This window comes from Arachis hypogaea, chromosome 6, assembly GCF_003086295.3.
Source record: "Arachis hypogaea cultivar Tifrunner chromosome 6, arahy.Tifrunner.gnm2.J5K5, whole genome shotgun sequence".
NCBI classification, from domain to species: Eukaryota; Viridiplantae; Streptophyta; class Magnoliopsida; order Fabales; family Fabaceae; genus Arachis; species Arachis hypogaea.
Genome location: NC_092041.1, coordinates 7,167,361 through 7,187,573, shown reverse-complemented (window position 1 = coordinate 7,187,573; position 20,213 = coordinate 7,167,361). Strand labels below are relative to the sequence as shown.

Here is a 20,213-nt window from a genome sequence, read left to right as displayed (position 1 = left end):
GCAATTTATTTGTGTTTTATGTATTATTTATGACTATATTATTTAAATTGTTTTGCTCATAACTATTTTTAAAATAATGGGCAAGAATACTTTCTAGTTTCTACAGATAATGTGTCAATTCCTTAAATTTTTTATACGTTAAAAAAAACAATTTATAGATGACAAAAATAATCACTAAATTAAATATTTTTTATTATGTATATTTTAAACATATTATTTTATATATATATATTTTAATTAAATAATCAAACTTATTTATATTAATATAATAAAAAAATTACAAGATACTAAATAGAAATTTATATATGTGATAATTGATTTATAGTTAAATTTTAATATTTTTTTACCAAAAATAAGAAAATTTGAATCCGAAATCTCTAGATAAATATGAGGAGACTATATCGAATATCGTTTGAGTTATAACTCGTTGGTTAATTAAATTTTAATATACACATTATATAATTAGTATATTTAATATATTAATTATTAAAAAAAAGTGAAGGAGGTGAGTATTTTTATTAAAATTTGGTCGATATTTAATAAGTAAAATAAAAGTGAATAATTCTATATTATTAGATATAATCTTACACCATTAAAAATACTAATAATGACTAATTAATGACACTATTAAAAACAGTAATAATAACTAATTAATAGCTACAAATTACAAAATTTGCTATCCCCTAAGGAAAAGTATATGAAACCAACTAATAATCAGCCAAGAATGGAACAACATAATTAATTATAATTAGTTTTATTAATTTATAATTTAATTTATTTTTTAAATTATTGTTGACCACGTTTAACGTTAGTGATAGGAGAGAATTACGGAACAGATGCTTTGATCATTCATTAATTGATTCCATATAATTAATTATGTTTGATTAATGCGTAACACATGAAACATAGAAATCATATCTAAAACCATCCAATTTACAAGGAAAAAAACATCCATGTGCGCTTATCAGTAGCAATATTCGCTTAAAATCACCGATGCCTCTAGTTTACCAGTTGACTAATTCTTGACTTATATAGAGTTGGTTCCTAACATTGTTGATCCCTAATACTCCTATATTCGTTATGCATATATTAAAATTAACAACACATACATATCGTAAATACATTGATTTAGTATTAATTTTTTTTTAAATATAGCAATTTCTATAAAGCATTCTAAAAAAAAACTATTATTGAAAAGATTTTCCTTTTTTATATTCTTAAACGATTTCCTTGGAAATCCTTATTTGAATCTGTTTGTTTGATATTCGGTGAATGGTAAAAATTAGAGTTTGCTGCATAAGAATCTGCATTGAATATTGGGATCCCCAGGCAATTCTAGCGCTTTCCACCCACGGGTTGCCCTTTCCAGAAACTTCCCATAACGTACCCTTCACCGTCGGATCACTTTCCTATAACACGTGGACGAACCAGATCACAAGATCGTCCAAAATTGCATGATCAAATAAACATGAATAAAAATACCACCACCTCCTCCTCATTCCTTTCTTTATATATACACACACACATATAGCAAAAACCGCGTTCCATTGTCGAGAATCACCAACATAGCATTCAGTAAAACAATCAAGCTACCAAACAAAACCTTCTAATTCCCTTCTTTTTTTTCCCTTCACCATCAACTATGGCACCTCCTGAGCTTGTTCCAACCGCCGCTGCTGCTTCCGCCTTCACCGCGAGAACTGCTTCCACACTCCCCAGGCGAGCCTACGTCACTTTCCTCGCCGGAAACGGTGACTACGTCAAAGGTGTTGTTGGACTGGTCAAAGGCCTCCGAAAGGTCAAGTCAGCTTACCCTCTGGTGGTGGCGATCCTCCCCGACGTGCCTGAGGAGCACCGTCAGATACTTGAGTCACAAGGTTGCATAGTCCGCGAGATCGAACCGGTTTACCCTCCTGAGAACCAGACTCAGTTCGCCATGGCCTATTATGTCATCAACTACTCCAAGCTCCGTATCTGGGAGGTATGTAAGGGAAATGTTCTTTTTTGTCATATAATAATATAGTTGTGTATCACTTTTTTTGACGAAAATATCCTTATTATGGTGTAGTTTGTGGAGTACAGTAAGATGATATACTTGGATGGAGACATTGAGGTGTATGAGAACATAGATCACTTGTTTGATCTTCCAGATGGAAAGTTCTATGCTGTAATGGATTGCTTCTGCGAGAAGACATGGAGTCACAGCCCTCAATACAAGATCGGTTACTGCCAGCAGTGCCTTGACAAGGTGCAATGGCCTGAAGAGTTGGGTCAACCACCGTCCCTGTACTTCAACGCTGGCATGTTCGTGTTTGAGCCATCCATGGAAACTTACCACGACCTTCTCAGAAAACTCCAGATCACACCTCCTACTCCCTTTGCGGAGCAGGATTTCCTCAACATGTATTTCAAGGACATTTACGAGCCCATTCCCTCGGTTTATAACCTTGTTCTTGCCATGCTCTGGCGCCACCCTGAAAATATTGAGCTTGATAAAGTCAAAGTTGTTCACTACTGTGCAGCGGTATGTTGTATTAACTCATTCAACTTTAATTTGTTTAATTATTATTAACAGTAAATTATTGGTTGATTAAATTATTGATTAAAGATGGTGGCTGGTTATGTATTCAGGGATCCAAACCATGGAGATATACCGGAAAGGAAGAAAATATGCAGAGGGAGGACATAAAGATGTTGGTGAAGAAATGGTGGGATATCTATCACGATACATCCCTTGATTACAAGAAACCGCCGCTATCCAGTGACGAAGCTGATCCATTCGTGCATGTAACTTCTGAGTCTCCCAAAGTCCCCTATCTCATGACGCCCACAGCTGCATAGATTCAACCTCAACAAAATATTCAAAATTTCAGAAAAAAGGAAAAATAAAAAAGAGTGGATTAGAGTTATAGACAGAAGAGTAGGTGCAACAATTAATTTTATTGCTATACTTTGCGGTCAAAAGAAGGGAGGTTCCTTTTCTCAACATGGACAAGTTGAACCGTCGCTATGCTGAGTGCAGTCATGGTTACTTGATTAAGAGGGAGCCCTCAACCAGTTTATATTTTTGCGGTTATTTCCCTTTTTTTTTGTGTGGGTTTGTTGGGTTGGTTATCTAGGATCAAGGGTCTGTTTATATTGGCGTGGCTTTAATTTGGTCGTTATTTTCATCCAATATTATTAACTATAAATACTATAAATTGTAAAATATGTTGTGGGTTTGTGGTTTTTCCTTTTTTTTTTTCTTTTTCATTGGATTTTGCTATTGTAATATTTGGAGGCAATTTTCTAATGAAAAGAAAAACTTTCAATGGAACTACCTCATGCATAGCTCTCATGTCTTTTTCTATTGTGAAGTAGTATGTTGTTTTCTACTTTTAAGTTGGTCAACATTCTAAGGTGTGGATTATTATAAGTTGGCAAACAAATTTGTTGCGCAATCCATGTCCCTCCCTAGAAGGTGGAACTAGAAATTGACAAATGAAATGAAATTACCCTTCCTCTGATCTGTCCTCAATGATCCTCATATTGAAGCAAAATGTTTGATGAAACTAGTTGTTCTAAAACGTGTTCTAATGTTTGATTTTCACTTTCCGCTGCTATAAAATGTGAAGTTCCAATGATTTTGAATATGTAGATTTGCCTCAATTTTGGTCGCTATCAATGATGTCAACATTGATTTATAAACATAGAAAGGTTAATTATTAGGATTTTGGAATTTATTTACGTTCTTGGTTTCAAATTCTATTTCGGAATAATATAGTAACCTAACCACAAAAACTTTGCTAGTTTGCTTAGCTTTCTCATGCACTTTCTTTTCCCAACCTTTTTAAATCGTCTCGCAATTTTCTTTTTTTCCACCAACCATGGGATATTGGAATCAACCTTCACTAATATCTCAAGTATTATTGAAACATAGATTTTCGAGAAAAAAAATACTATGTTTAAAGAAATTAAAAATGTACAAAACAAAAAGCCTAACAAAATAAAACAGTGAGTAACAAAACAAATAATTCTCTTTGTTATATATTTTTTGCCACTTTTTTTTTATATTTAAAAATATCTAGTCAACTTTATCGATACTTCAAATTTTATTAAAGTGTGAATTTTTTTAAAAGAATGATACTATATTCAAGAAAATTAAAGATTTATTCAACTTTACCAATTTAAGTATGGGAACTCAATTTTTTAAATCTGGCTGATACCTCAAATTTTATTAAAATTTGGATTTTTTTTCAAAAAAATGATACTATATTTAAGGAAATTAAATATGTATAAAATAAAGGGAGTAACAAAGCAAACAATTCTGCATGTTATTTTATGCTTCACACCGCTTGAATATATTTAAGCATATCTGGTCCATGAAATTTAAGCATAGGAATTCGATTCATTCAATCTCACCGATTTAAGTATGGAAATTTGATTCATTCAACCTTACTGATACCTCAAATTTTATTAAAATATTAATTTTTTTTCAAGAGAATGATACTATATTCAAGGAAATTAAAGATGCACAAAACAGAATGAGTGACAAAGCAAACAATTTTGTATGTTGGTGTATGCTTCAAGCCACTTGAATATATTTGAGCATATCTGGTCTATGGGATTTAAGCATGGAAACTCGAGATACCTCAAGATTTATTAAAGGATGAAATTTTTTTAAAAGATGAAATTTTTTTAAAAGAATGATACTATATTAAAGAAAATTAAAGATGTACAAAACAGAAGGAGTAATACGTGTTTAAAATGTTCGTGATATGAAAAATTTAAGTGTTATTTAAAAAATATTAATTTGACGTATTTTAAAATATTTTAATTTAATTTGATATATTTTAATTTTATTTATTTAATTATTATATTAGGTCTTATGTTTGTGGGTTTAAAATTTTCTATATTTTAACTTAATAAGAGGTTATAAATACCTCATAAACTAGGGTAGTCATATTATAGAATGATTTACAGATTTGAAAATTCTTTTTTAGTTTCTTGATGAAACCATGATGTGGACAATTGAAGTTGAGGAGTCCCTCTCTTATTACATCGGAAAATTGGGTAGAAGGTTGAGGGTCCTTCTATTCAATTCCTAAACTATGGCGTTATAAGTTAGACGGAAGAGTCCTTTTCTTGTTTCATCAAGAAATTAGATAAAAAGTAGAGTGATTCTCTTTGTATTCAATTTCAACCTATCTTTTTTTGTTTTTTAATTCAATTACAATTTATTTTTTCTATTCAATTTTAATTCTTGTCTTGTTTATCTTTTATTTTTTTATCATTTAGTATCAAAGTTCAGGTATTAGATTAATTCTTATTAATCTATATTTGTTCTTCTTTTATCATAAAAAAATTCAATGTTTATCGCGTCTTTCTTTATGTTTTTCGTTTGCATTTCATTATTATTAATTTTATTGTTTAAAATAAAAGCATACAATAATGTAAAAAAAAAGAAAAATATACAAAAAGAGAAAAAAAATAAGATAAAAAAAATCTTTCTTGTGATTATTGTCCTCTTTATATACTATTTTTCTACGTATAAGATTTGAGGTCGAATTTTTTTTTTTGAAGAGGAGGAGAATGATATGTGCTTCACATATTCATGATATAAAGAATTTTTAAGTGTTATTTAGAAGATATTAATTTAAATTTTTAGAATGTTTTAATTTAATTTGATGTATTTTAATTTTATTTATTTAGTTACTAGATTGGGCCTTATGTATGTGGGTTTAGGATTTTCTATACTTTAACCTAATAAGAGGTTATAAATACCTCATAAACTAGGATAGTCGTAGTATAAAATGATTTAGAAGTTTAAAAACTCTTTTTTGATTTCGTGATGAAACCTTAGTGTGGACAATTAAGGTTGATGAGTCCCTCTCTTATTGTATCGGATAATTAGGTAGAAGATTAGTTCAATTATCAAACTATAACATTGATAAATTAGGTTAAAGAATCTCTTTTTTATTATGTCAAAAAATTAAATAAAAAATAAAATAATTTTTTTTACTCAATTTTAATCTATTCTTTTTATTTTTATTTCAATTATAATTTATTTTTTTATTTAATTTTAGTTTTTGTCATGTTTATCCTTTTATTCCTTGATCAGGAGTGACAAAGCAAACAATTCTACTTGCCATCATGCTTCAATCCATTTGAATATATTTGAGCATATCTAGTTCATAGAATTTAAGTATGAAAATTCAATTTATTTAACCTCACCGATTTAAATGTGAGAACTCGTCGATTCATTCAACCTTACTGATATCTCAAATTTTATTAAAAGTAAAATATAGTGTTTTAATCGTCTTATTTAACTTTTTAATATTTTAAAATTAATTTAATGTTGTCTAGAGACCCGTTAATAGAATTGATAACGGAATAAAATTGAAACAATTTTAAAATATTAGAGACTTAAATAGAACGAAAACATTGAAAATAAAAATAATATATAAAAATAAATTTTAATTTTATCCTTTAATAATATTAATTTTTTATTATATATAATATTTAATTATTTTTTAATTACATCTAAATAAATTACACTTAATCATATTACTTTTATTTTAAATAAATTAATTCTTTTTATTAAATTACAAAAAAATTGAACGCTCTTCGTTCTATCTTCTAAATTAGCATCTTTGATATTTTTGTTATCTATTTATAAAAATATAATATTTAGAATGGACATATCGATAATAAAAATAAACAGAAAGTAACATATGTTATAAAAATATGATTTTACCTTACACAGTATAAACATACCTTGTTATAAGATACTTATCTCCAACTCTTAAATGTCAAACTCAAATCCAAAATTCACTGTCATAAATAATAAACATATACTGTAAGTGAACTTAGCTACCAACAATACTTAATAATTTAGACGGTAAAAAGTTAAGTTAACCAAAGAAGAAAAAAAATGGATTCAAAGTACGTTAAACAAATGCTTAGTAAGTGCACCAATGAAACAAGCACACTATTTTGCTTAGCTATCTAAAAACTAGTAACAACAAAACCATTGACAATTAATAACATATTTTAACCAAAAGACAAGTAAAAAAAAAAAAAGCCATTTAATTTAAAGAATTCTTGTATAATTTAAATTTCATTATAAAAAAAAGAGATGAACTAAAATACTCATGATGAAAAATTTAACTAACAATTCGAATAATAAATAGCAATTTACAAACAATTTCTAAAGATAAAGGATAATATTGTACTCTCATATAGGTACTCTTAAGTTAGTATATTTTTTTTTGAAGTTCTAACACAAAGCTTAAACCTTTAAACTTGAACTTGAAACTGAAAGTGATCTAATTTAAAAAAATCCTAACAAAACATCATTTTATAAATGAAGTTTTTCACTTCCAATTCAACCACTCTTACTTTCAGCTAATTCATTTTCTTCGCACACTATTCGGTTAAAAGAAGTGTCTTTTTTTTCTTGTTATTATTATTTTTTTGCTTATTTATGATGGGAGATTTGGAACCGTGTGAATTCAATTTTAATCATGTTTTATGCTTTTGGGTTATTAAAAAATGTTGATTTATGATTTTTTGCCATTTAAAAGTTTTGGACTTTTGAATAAACTATAACCATAATATTGATTCAATTAATCACTATACTTGTTGCAAATGAAACCTACAATGAAAAAATCAAATCAATTAAAAAGAGAAAAAAAATAAAAAAATTAAGAAATCAAACATGCAGAAATCAATAAAAAATAATTCATAATATCATATATATTTATTCAGCTTTTAAATAGAACAACAATATTTAAACGGAGATTACCAACACACACAAGCCAATATTAGGCAGCAGATACCCTCTACTGTTGAACTCTATGGAAAATCCACATTACACAGGCTGAACCCTATCAAAAAAGCAAGTACGAAACGTGAATTTGAGAAAAAATAAACTAAAGTAAGAAGATCTCAGTTGAAAAATAAAAAAAGAGCACATATTATATACAGTGATTATTTTTTCATTCTGTTTTCGAAAAAAGTACACAATTGGAAAAGAGCACATACTATATGAAAGTACTAATTTACAAGGATGAAGAGGAGAAGGAGTTGTCACGACGATGACGAAACTACCGTGGCTTGTACACGACGACAGTAAAGCCACGGTAGCGCTGTCTGCGATGGAGGAGAGAAGTCTCTCCAAGTTTCAGAGACAGATTTTTCCTTCGTTGTGTTTTCTTTCCTTTTATAGAACCAAACAGTGTGTAAGGGAGATAGAAGCAATTTTGTTCTCCTAGAAATTAAAGGAAGTTTTCGGCAATATAAAAATAGGTTTAATTTGTTATCAGTGATAACATAATAATACTACTACAAAAATAGAATTTAGCTACTAAATTTTAGCTACGAACGTTAAATAATTATGATAAGAGTAAATTAGCATATCTTTTATTTATTATAAAATATGATTATAGCATCTAAAATTTGATCTTTTAAATTCGAAATTTATGCTCTTCTAATTCCATTTTTTTGAATACTCTCTTATCTCACATTGACGCGTCATGAATAATTTTTTTAAAATAAATTTATTAATCTATAATATTATTTTTTTTAAATATTCAGATATTAACACAAATTTATGAAATTAAATCTAAAACTATAAAAAATAAATTTAGACAAAATAAAAAATTATAAAAATAATATTTTAATATTTAAATTAATTATAAAGATAAAATTAATTTAGCTAAAATAATATAATTTAGATAAAGAATAAAAATTTAAATAAATTTTAAGTAGAAAAAAGTTTTCAATAAATCTTTTACTAAAAATAAATTATTTTATCATTCGTTAGATTTAAAAAAATGGAAATAAACTAAAAAAATTCGTCTTTATTTACATAGTTTAGCACTCACTACATATTTTTGTGAGTGTTTATCATATACATAATTATCTTTTCAAAAATTATTTTATAAAATTATAAATTAAATTTTTTATTTATATTATTATTTAATTGATATATACTATTAATTAGTTATTTTATCGTTGTTTTTAGTTATAAAAATTATTTCTAATTAATTTATGAGTAATTACTCACTCATGTAGAAGTTCGTAATTTTATTAAATAATAAAAAAATTAATTTAAAAATTTCTTATAACAATTTTATGTGATAATTAATTTGTCTAACGAAATAAAATTTTAGTAACTTAGTAATTAAAATTTATTAAACATTAAATATTTTAGGTAAAAATATTTACAAAATTGATTTAATGTATAATTTTTATTATATTGTTTCGTGCATAATAGATAAATAATTAAATGATATTGTATTGCTTGAATCATAAAGTGAGAAATTGTGAGAAGCATATATTTATTAAAGTGATTTTTTGGTTATTTATTATTATTATAATAAAATTAAAAATAAAAATAATACAAATTTAAAATTTAAATTTAAATTTAAATTTTTGATCGTATTCGACCATTAAAAAAAATTATAGTAGAATAAGGAGAAATATTTCTAAGATTAAAAAAAAATAAAAAACGACTTAAACAATACTAAATTGAATTTTTAAGATTTAAAATTTTTAAGTGCGCTTAACTTTTAAGGTAGTTTTTTGGCGAAAAATTAAAGTAACCACTGAAAAAGTCCAACATAACTATCTATCATTTTTATTCACGTTGTTTTTTAACTCCTAAAATACTTTCTTTAACCACACTATATGAATTCTATTATATGATACAGTCTTCTCCAAATTTAAAATACCTACTTTTTCTTTCTTTATTTTGGTGTTATTTGTTAGTTTTTTTAACAGATTTTTTTGTGAACCAAAAGACGTAATAATTCATGAGAGGACCTTTTAACAGAATTACAACAACCACATAATATCAGCAACAATAAATAATTTGGATAAGATTTGGATGAAATAAGTCTCAATCAACTGCACCTATTAGAAAAGATTATAATGACTTTTTAATTGTGAATGTCAAAGGAATATGTAATTTCAATTTTTTTACGTAATTTTTTGAGTTCTAATAATTAGTTTATTTTTTTTATTCAATTTTATATTCGATTGTAAACATTTTTATAAAAAAAAATCATAACTTACAAAATGACGGTAATTTAAGCTTGGCATTTGAAAAAGATGAAAAAGTCATGATAGAACTTATGACCATGGATAAGGTCGAAATAATAGCGCAAATTTATTGATACGATTTGTAGGTATAATGGCAATAGAGCAACGCTGTAAATTGAAAATGTCTTCGATGCTGAAAATGTAGGGTATGTGCGTGGTTTTGGATTTTGGTAGTGCTGTATATCCATAGGTTTTGGTAAATTTGAACGTATTTTTGGGTTTGTAATTGGTGAAATCTTCAACAAACGTATCTCAATAATATGTAATAAATTTAGAGAAGTTGGTTAAAACTTAAAAAAAAAAGCTATAAATATAAAAAACCAAAATTCAGTTACCAATTCTATATAAATTTTTGTCAACAAAATATAATAATAAAGTATCTAGTCTATTTAATGATATGTTAGATATTTAATTAGTGTATTTAATAAGTAATAATTAAAATTTTAAATATATTTACTTAAAAGACGTTAGAATTTTTTTATTTATGTTAGACTTTTTCTTATTTCTTATTATTTAAAAGTTTAGATTATTATTATTATAATTATTATTATTATAAATTATTTTTAGTATTTTTTTATAAAAAATATTAAATATTATATATTTAAAAAATTTGATTTTTATTATTAATGTTATATATATAAATATCATTTTAATTTAATAAAACGATTTCATTAGAGTAAATTAGCATAAATTAATTAGGATTGTATGCGAAAAATAATATAAGTTAATCACAAAAATAATGTAATTAAATAATTTGATATTAATCATAAAAAATTATGACTAAAAAATTTGATTTACACAAATTAATTACAAATAAAATATGATAGAACTGTGATTAGTACCTCTAAAATCGTAACAAATTAAAAATATAACTCTTCGATTAGCCAGACTGCAGACATTTTTTTTTTTTGTGGCTAATAAGACCATTATTACTACTGTTATTATCAAACTGCGGCTGTGGATCATACTCAATTTGTATCAATCCATATCTTGATGCTGATGATAACGATGATGATATGAGTACGGTGGGTTGTTGTGGGAGTCCACGCGTCGAATTCTGGCGTCATGATTGTACACGTAAGCATAGCTGGGAATGGGACGAGTAGCACCACCACAGTGAACGTGGATGAGTTCTGCGTAAGCATAGCTCCAATCAGCAACATAACTTGTTTGGATTTATTTCACCGCAAATGCTCAGACTCACAGTCCCACGTGCTGCATCAATGCTATACGATACATCTACGAGAAGAAAAATTGGTACGTAATGTGACGACCATACACACCGTCTCAAGAATCAAAGATTATCCAATGTCATATATTGTGATAGGATATAGTAAGAAATTTATACTGTGTGCCAAGGGGCAATTATCTTCCATCGTTGAGGCAAATGAAAAGTGTCTCCACTCTCCAGCCACTGATAATTTGACTCTTGGTTAGTTGGTTTAGATTTTATAATTATTGTTTAGGTGGTGATATTATTCTAAGCCAACCACTTTAATAAATGCTGAAAAAAAAATTATGATAATTTTTATTAAAAAAGTGTAATTTATTTATTTGACTATATTTTAAATAAAAATAATATTTTTATAATATATAAAAATTAAATTTTATAATTTATCATCTAATAATTAAAATAAAATATTTTTATATAATAATAATAAAATTTTTATTAGAATAACCACCTTATTCTAAAGTCTAAATATTTGTACGTATCATCTTATTAAGATTCTAAAAGAGAATAATGTTTTGATTCGGTCTAGAGTTAAAGTTCCGTGACAAAAAGAAAGAAAGAATAAAACTGTAGAGTTAAACTGATATTTTAATTAATTTAGGTTGATTGAGTTCGTTTATTCGTCCGCTTAAGTAAGTGTCGAAAATTTGAATTCTATCTTATATTCCTATGTATTAATGCAATAAACCTACCTGGAAGGAGCATACAAACTGGAAATAAGAGCGTAGCATCTCTCGTATGTCATCTTCGGCATGGCTATCAACGACATGAGTTTATTTCATACCATTTCTTGGATCTGCGGAAGGATCTATCAATGCATTCCACCACTTCCGCTGCCTTATTCTGAAAAATAAGTTCATTCTCACACAACCAGATATTTCATATCATAGAAAAAAATCTCAATAATCATGTTTTGCGCTCCTCTTTTCTCAACGGCATCGTCCTCCAACTCTCAAAGTGTTCTCTGATTGTCCCTGGGATGCACTAAACCCTACCGCATGAGTAATCCATACGCACCAAACCTGCCAAGCATACTCACACGTAACAAACAAATGTTGCACAGTTTCAAGTTCCTTGTTACACATGACACAAATATTATCATTCTGATCAATAATTCTAAATCTACTCAATCGATCCTTTGTATTTACTCGACCTACTAGCACAAACCAAGTAAAAAACTCTACTCGAGGGGGTACTAGTCCTTTCCAAATTCCATTTGTGTACTTGTATCTAAGGATATCACCTGTCAAAGTATGTTCCTGCAAGACCTGCACAAATGAGTTAGTAGTATAAACGCCATCTTTGTCAAATTTTCACACCACTCTATCTTGTACATTTGCTATCAATCTTACATCGTGCAAGATATCAAGCATTTGATTCAAACTCTCAATCTCCCATTGGCGAAGTTCTCTCCTCCATTGGAAGTTCTACACCTACTCTATCCCATCCCAAAACCCACAGTCCCCAATTACGGATCCTTTGTTATTTGAAACCAAGAAAAGTCTCGGAAAGGAGTCTTTCAACTTCTCCGACTGTAGCCATCTATCCTTCCAGAATCTAGTTAGTCTACCATCTCCTACTTCCATAGCAAGTCCATCAATCATCTTCTGTCTGTCATTGTGCTCTTTTATTTGGAGGTTACATATGCCTTTCCACGGGCCCTCTTTTGACGGTAAAACTTGAGTAGATAGCAACTGTCTCGGGTTCAGATTATTGCACGAGCACACAACCTTCTTCCATAATGGGCAGTCTTCCTTAGAGAATCTCCACCACGACTTGAACAATAAGGCGGTGTTGCGAATCATGGCATCTCCCACTCCTAGCCCTCCTAGTTTCTTTGGTGCTTGGATCAACTCCAACTTAACAAGTGCTAACCCAGCTCTTCCATCGTCCTTCCCCCAAAAGAACCTCCGTTGCAATGAAATTAATTTCTCCGCTATCGCAACTGCCATTTTATACAAATTCGGATAGTAGACAGGCAGGCTATTGATAACAGACTTAATGAGGACCAACTTCTCCCTTTGCTGAGAATCTTTGCTTTCCACAAACTAAGTTTCTCCTCTACTTTATCGATAACTGGCATCCATATTTTTACCATTCTTGGATTTGCTCCTAGGTTAATATCTAGATACTTTACCGATAGAGCTGCCGCTTGGCATCCTAGTAATCCGCACATCCGATCCACCTACTCCTGACTGTAATTTACCGGAATCAAGCTGGACTTCTTAAAATTAATACTCAAACCAAACATTACTTCAAAGCACCTCAATAGTCTCTTGTAATTTCTCACTATTTTCTCCTCCGGTGGATAGAACAATATAGTGTCATCAGCAAATTGCAGATGCGATAACTCTATATTATCCTTTTCGACTAGAAGAGGAGAGATTCTCCTATTTCTTACCGCCTCCCTAATCAACCTATTCAATACAACTACAACAAGAACAAATAAGAAGGGTGATAAATGATCACCTTTTCGCAGCCCCCTTTCCATCTTGAATGATTTCGACAGTGACCTGTTTACCATTATGGAGATAGATGCTGTCCTCATACACTCTGTAACTCATGCTCTCCATCTTCTGTCGAACCTTATCTTTTCTAATACAATATCAACAAAGTTCCACTTGATTCAGTCATAGACTTTTTGGAAGTTCAATTTGATGATTGTTAACGCCCTTCATTTCAATTTTAACCACGGTACAGTTTCACATGTTATTAACACTCCATCGTGTATTTTCCTGTTCTTGACAAAAGCACTCTGTGATTCTCCAACTAATTCTGGCATTACACTCTTTATTCTTTTTGCCAACACTTTTGATATCACCTAATAAATGCATCTGTTAAGAGTCAATTAGGATTGACATATTTTTTTGGTTGAGAATCTTGTTTTTTGAAAATTATTATCAAAGTTTTTTTATATTTTATTATTTTTAAATAAATTAGTTAAATTTATTATATTTAAAACTGAGAAATAGTAGTAATTTTAAATTGTTTTTACTTACAAAAATTAAATAAAAAATTTATTAGTGATTAAACGTATTACATAAGTATATTCCGAAGAAAAATCATTAAAGGAGAGATTAATCAGCGTCACAAAATTAAATATCAAGGATAAAAAATGTATATTTTTTATTGGAGACCTCATGATTCTTAAAAAAAAATTATCAACAGCCGCATATTTACGGTTTTTTATTTAAATAAATAAATAAAATGATTAATTTCTAAAATACCCAAAATAAGTAGACAATGAAAATACGTATGACCACCTCACCTAAAACGCATGTAAAATGAAAAAACACATCAATTTAAGAATGGCGCCAGCAAAATGGGGGCTGAGATGGAAGAAGAGTAGATAGAAAACGAAACCTGACTTCTCAATACATTTATTATATTACAGCTTAACTTTAACATTGAATTGAATTAAAATGAATTGAATCGTAGTTGAATTGAAACTGGTGATGACATAACTAGTGTCCAAAGTCCTAGGGCTTTTTCATTGTTGAGATCATCCATAAAGTATTGTTTGAATTAAAAGTAAGTTTGTGTTAACATGATTTATATTTGACAATTTTATACTAAACTTGATTTTGATAAAATAAATATTGTTTAGATAATATTAGTTAAAATAATTTTTAGATAGATAATTATTAAAAAAATATGATATTAAATTATAACGTTATCTTTTGAAGTATATTTAATCTTTTTTTAGTATATCTTTTATATAGTATTTTTTTAGTATTTTATTTTAGTATGTTATAATTTTTTACTATTATAATAAAAATTAATATTTATTTATTAAATTAAAAATAATATGTAAAAATAGACAACTTTTTAAGTATTTTTTATAATAAAAATTAATATTTATTTACTAAATTAAAAATAACATATTGTATTACTCTTTTTAAGTATTCTTAATAATTTTTTTTGTACTGTTTTGGATTCCAATTTTTATTAGTAATGCTTTTATTATTATGTATAGTTAACTTTTTATTTAATTTATCATTTATAATAAGATCAATAATGCATATTATAAAAAATTAGAATACCATTGAAACCAATAAAGACCATATCATAAGTCAAATGACCGTAAAAGTTATAACTTTTTGTTTCAGGTGAACGCACTCTTAAAATGGAGAATCATGTTTGCGTTTTGAGTAGAAGAAGTTACCAAACATAAAAAATAACATTAAAAAAACTTAAACGCATTTTTATTCTTTCTAACAAATTTGTCAAACACACCTAAATTTGACCGAAAAATAAAACACAAAAAATTGAATTGATATATAAGTATACGTTATATTCTAATTTTAATAATAAGTTTTGATTATGGCAAAACTCAAATTCGCTGTATATGCAAAAATATAATGGTCAATAATAAATACTTAAATAGAATTAGATTAACTAATTTTTTTTAGATAAAAAAATATAGAATATGATTTGCAATATAATTAGTTGGCGTCGCCAATGTGTTAGCCCAATTCCTATCTGCCACAGCTAATGTGCTCTAATCTGCAGATGCTGACCAGAAATGGCCATTTTGCGATCGCAAATCTTGTATTGGGAAGTCAAGCTTCATCTTCTATGCGCCGCCTACTCTTTTTTTATGTCAGCCTCCATTTTGCGGTGTTATCCTTTAATTGATGTGTTTCTTTATTTCGTATGCACTGCAAGTGAGGTGGTTATGCGTATTGTTATTCTAATTTTATTTCGTACGTATTTTAGAAATTAATTATTTTTATTTATTACACAAAATCATATGTTGGCATTTAGTAATGATTACTGTGGTTAAGGTTACGAGAGTACAATGAAAGTACGAGAGTACGAGAGGGGGAAAACACTAGGCGGGATAGGTTTAGAGTTTGGCAATCACGTTCAAAGGATCTTAGAGTTTGGAATTGAGAGGAATATCATCGCTTTTTCTGTGAATAATTTATTAGAAGATATTTCGAAGAAGGAATTATATCACTTGTTTAATTGTACAGGAAGGATTAACGATATCTATCTTTTTCGAAAACAAAAAAATGGAAGAATTTATCTGTTTGCGTTTGTGCGGTACATGATAAAAGGGGGGCGCTCTGAAGGAAATTGTGGAGATGAATCACATGAGCCTCTGAAGGAAGATCTTATCCGTAGATGAAGCTAAATTTAGAAGGCATACACAAGAGAATGAACGAGCGGTACTTGGAGAGCCGAGAGTCCAGCATGGGAGTGAGCCTAAGAAATCTCATGGTGGGACAGAAGTGGGTAATGATCAAGGGGCAGGGGTGAAGTTGAGTACGCATGACTCGGACAAACATGGGTGGAAAGGGAGAATTGACGTGCCAGTAGTGGAAGAGAATATGGATTGGTTGGCGAGGAGCTTGATAGGAAGCGCTCAGAAATCCATACATATCCAATCGTTGAAAAGAGCAGTTTGCAAAAATATGCTTCAGATAGTGGAAGTGACATAGGTGCGTTTAAAGTCTCATTGATGTCTGATACTGTGCAGCATGTTGAGGAAGCTTTTACGTTCATATTGGATAGCCTGTTGCAATTTGATCATATGGTCTGGGGGTGGGATGAGTCTCTATGTTGTGCCACCCGAAAAGTTTAGTTGGAGTGCTGTGGGGTGCCTCTACATGCGTGGTCTCCAGAAATATTTAAAACAATAGGTGGGTAATGGGGCAGTGACGGAGCTTAGTTCAGACAAGGGGTGGCCACGGCCTCCAAACTTTTATTAAAAAAATTAGTAATATTATTTCAAAAAATAAAAAATAGTTCAGTTGGCTCAAATATTTTATTATGACTTAAAATACTAAAGTTCAATCTTTATTTCTTGTTTTTATTGCACAATAGTTTTAGTTTTAAACATTCAAAACATATCGAATTTGGACTGAATTGAGTGTATTCGCATTTTGCAGCTCTCTATTCAATAAGCAACACTACTCCTTCTACCTTTGAGTTCAAATATAAAAAATTAGGTATTTTTTATTTATGTAATTTAATATTATTTTATATTTTACTATTTATTTAATTTAATTTTTTTATATGATAAAAAATATTAAAATATTCAATAAGTATTGATATTATTGTATTTGTATAAATTGATAAAAAATTTAATAAATATTATAAATTTTAATATTTGTCCTTCTAATTTTTTTATATATTTTATTGGATATATATTCAAATTTTTATATAAAATAATTATAAAAAATCAAAAAGTTGATGATGCATTTTTTAAGAGGAAGGCTAATATTTAAGAAGGAAAACATATAACTTTTATAATATCAACATCTGTAGATAGTTCTTCTACTTCAATGAATCACGAAAAAAGTAAGATACAACCTTCAAAAGTTTAAAGAGTTACATCTGATGAGTTTGACCTTAATTCTTTGGAACGATACTCTGAAAAACGGCTTCAAATTTGGGAATATCACCCAAATTAGAGAGATGAGGTTAGATGAGCTTATCTTAAACAGGGTCTATATTAAAAGTATCTTGTTCTATCTGGCCCCCCCAAAATTTCGTTTCAAACTCCGCCACTGCAATGGGGTGATGTGATTAATTGTGACGTAATGACGGAAGCAGGTTCATCTTTCACAGCTAGTAGAGTCCTAGTTGAGACGTGTGTTTTTGAAGTCATCAGAGATTGGGTTTACGTCACTGTTGGTAGTCGGGAGTTTCATGTCTTTGTGAAAGAGATCGATTTAGTGCTAGGTGGTGAAATGTTTGCAGAGAGAGGACACAAAGACTATTTTATGATCAGAAATCCTGGTTCATGTAGCAGAGGCATGTTGAACGAAGCAGTGCCGTGGGATCCGGCAGCGGACCTGATGGAACTGGATACAAGGATCACCGATGAAGTGAAGGGTATAATGGTCATTCAGGATGACTTTTTGAATGATTTAAATTCGGATTATTCATTTTTGAATTTTGGAAATAACAACATTGATTCTGTTAGCGGTTCGGAGGTTAATGGTAGGGCGGGTTCTACGGATTTGGGTTTGAATGAGGAAGTGGGGTCCGAAAGAACATTAACGCAAGTATTTGAATTGGGTCAAGGTGGGGGACTAAATAGGGGTTTGAGGTCTTGTGGCTGTAATCAATTGTGCTCCCATTTTCATTACCCATCTAATTGCTATTTTGCTGAGGATGGTGCAGTGGGCTTGAGGACGCAGGGTCTAGTGGGTATGGATGATGGAGTAAATGGTCGTCTATTTGGTGAAAACTACTCGAAGGACAAGGCACAAGTAGATGGGAAGGAAAGTGCCTTGGAACCAGCCAAAAGGGTAGGTACTGGGGTACACCAAAGAGCCAAGGATGCGACAAGGTTGATGGAAGATGCAGGGACGGTATTGGAGACAGACAGTGGGAATACGACAGTTGAAGACAGGCTAACAAAAGAAGAACAGATGAAGGAAAATGAGGCTACTTGGGCTTTGGCGGTGGAGTCGGGTGTTGTTCTACATGATGAAGAAGTGGATATTACGAAAATGTTGCAACCTCAGAATGAAAAATTAGCGGTGAAGAAGAAGATGGCAAAACATAAAGAAAAAGTGCGAAGGAGTCGGCCAAAAAATCACAGTAAGGTGAGTAAAAATTTGTTTAAATGATTGTGAGCTGTTAGAATATTCGGGAGTTGAGGGAGATGGTAAATTGAGCATGGTGAAATCTTTGAAGAGAAATTATAAACTAAACATGTTAGGCTTGATTGAAAAAAAAGGGAGGTGATCTCTAAGTTTGATGTTGCTCGAATTTGGGGGTACAGTACTGTCGGGTGGGAGTATGTGGAGTCCAGAGGGGCTTCGAGGGGCTTGCTCTTAATGTGGGATGATGCGATATTTAAATCTAGCAATTGTTATAAAGGGGAGAGATGGCTCTGCGTTGAAGCTGTGTTGACAAAAAGTAATTTTAATTGTGCATTTTGTTTGGTGTACGGAGCGTTAGGGAGGGAGGATAAGCGGGTGGTATGGGAGGAGTTGAGCTATATTGTGGGTTTGTGTCAGGTCCCCTTCTGCTTGTTTGGGAATTTTAATGAGATATTGCATATCGAAGATCGCAAAGGGGCGATTAATCTACTTGCGTCAGCAGAAGAGTTTAAGGATTGGGTACATGATACGCAATTGGTGGACTTACCTCTTAATGACCGAAAGTTCACGTGGTTTAGGGATCGTTCTTGCAGTAGAATTGATAGGGTTCTGGTCAATATTGAGTGGTTTGAGGAATTTTCTGACATCCGAATTAAAGGTGGACCAAGAGGGTTGTCAGATTACTGCCCGTTGATTGTGGAAGTGTTAAGAGTTAGCAGGGGCCTCTGACCATTCAGAAGTCTGGATTCCTGGTTTACGCATGAGGGCTTTCTGAGGATGGTTAAAAATGAATGGAGAAATTTGAGGGATGCTCAGTTTACTTGTAAGCTGAAGGCCTTGACGGTACCGTTGTGGAAATGGCACAAGGATAACTTTGGTGACATGGATAGGAGATTACTGTTACTGGAGGAGGAGATTAATAGGGTTGATAACCAAGTGAGTGATGGCACGTATGATGGAACAACGGAAGCTAGAAGGAAGACATTGGTGAGCTTTTGTGAGAAGTGGTATGTTCGGAAGGAGATTCACTGGAAGCAGATGTCTAGGTCGCAGCATGCAAGAAACATGGATAGGAATACTAGGTACTTCCATCACATCGTTTCGGCAAGAAGAAGGAACAACAGGATCGACGCTCTAAGGATTAATGGCTGGATTGTGCAGAATCAAGCGAGGATAAAGGTTGCTATTAGAGGGTTCTATAAGGACTTGTATCGGCAAGAATATGCTCCGAGGATTGGGTTTCGGGAGGGTTTGGTGAGGCAGATTGATGGGGCTGAGGTTGAGGCCTTGGAAGCTATGCCGTTAGTGGAGGAAATTAGGGAAGCAGTTTC

The 20,213-nt window shown here is 30.3% G+C and overlaps 1 protein-coding gene and 1 long non-coding RNA gene across 3 annotated transcripts; one reads left to right on the top strand and one right to left on the bottom strand.

Annotated features, from left to right (window-relative positions):
• Positions 1-1,469: 1,469 nt before the first annotated feature.
• LOC112695709 (uncharacterized) lies at positions 1,470-8,207 on the bottom strand. 2 transcript variants are annotated; one of them, XR_011862840.1, is made up of 5 exons: positions 8,026-8,207; positions 7,787-7,868; positions 6,757-6,813; positions 2,655-2,833; positions 1,470-2,474 (listed from the first exon to the last, which is right to left on the bottom strand). It is a non-coding gene; the product is annotated as an uncharacterized lncRNA (long non-coding RNA). The 2 variants fall into 2 exon arrangements; XR_003150498.3 differs by having other exon boundaries at positions 2,655-2,848; positions 8,026-8,203.
• Positions 1,643-3,316, top strand: LOC112695707 (galactinol synthase 1). Its single transcript, XM_025748161.3, has 3 exons — positions 1,643-1,981; positions 2,069-2,524; positions 2,632-3,316. Exons 1-3 carry the CDS (start codon positions 1,643-1,645, stop codon positions 2,839-2,841), a joined length of 1,005 nt encoding a protein of 334 aa, XP_025603946.1. The 3' UTR covers positions 2,842-3,316.
• Positions 8,208-20,213: the final 12,006 nt, after the last annotated feature.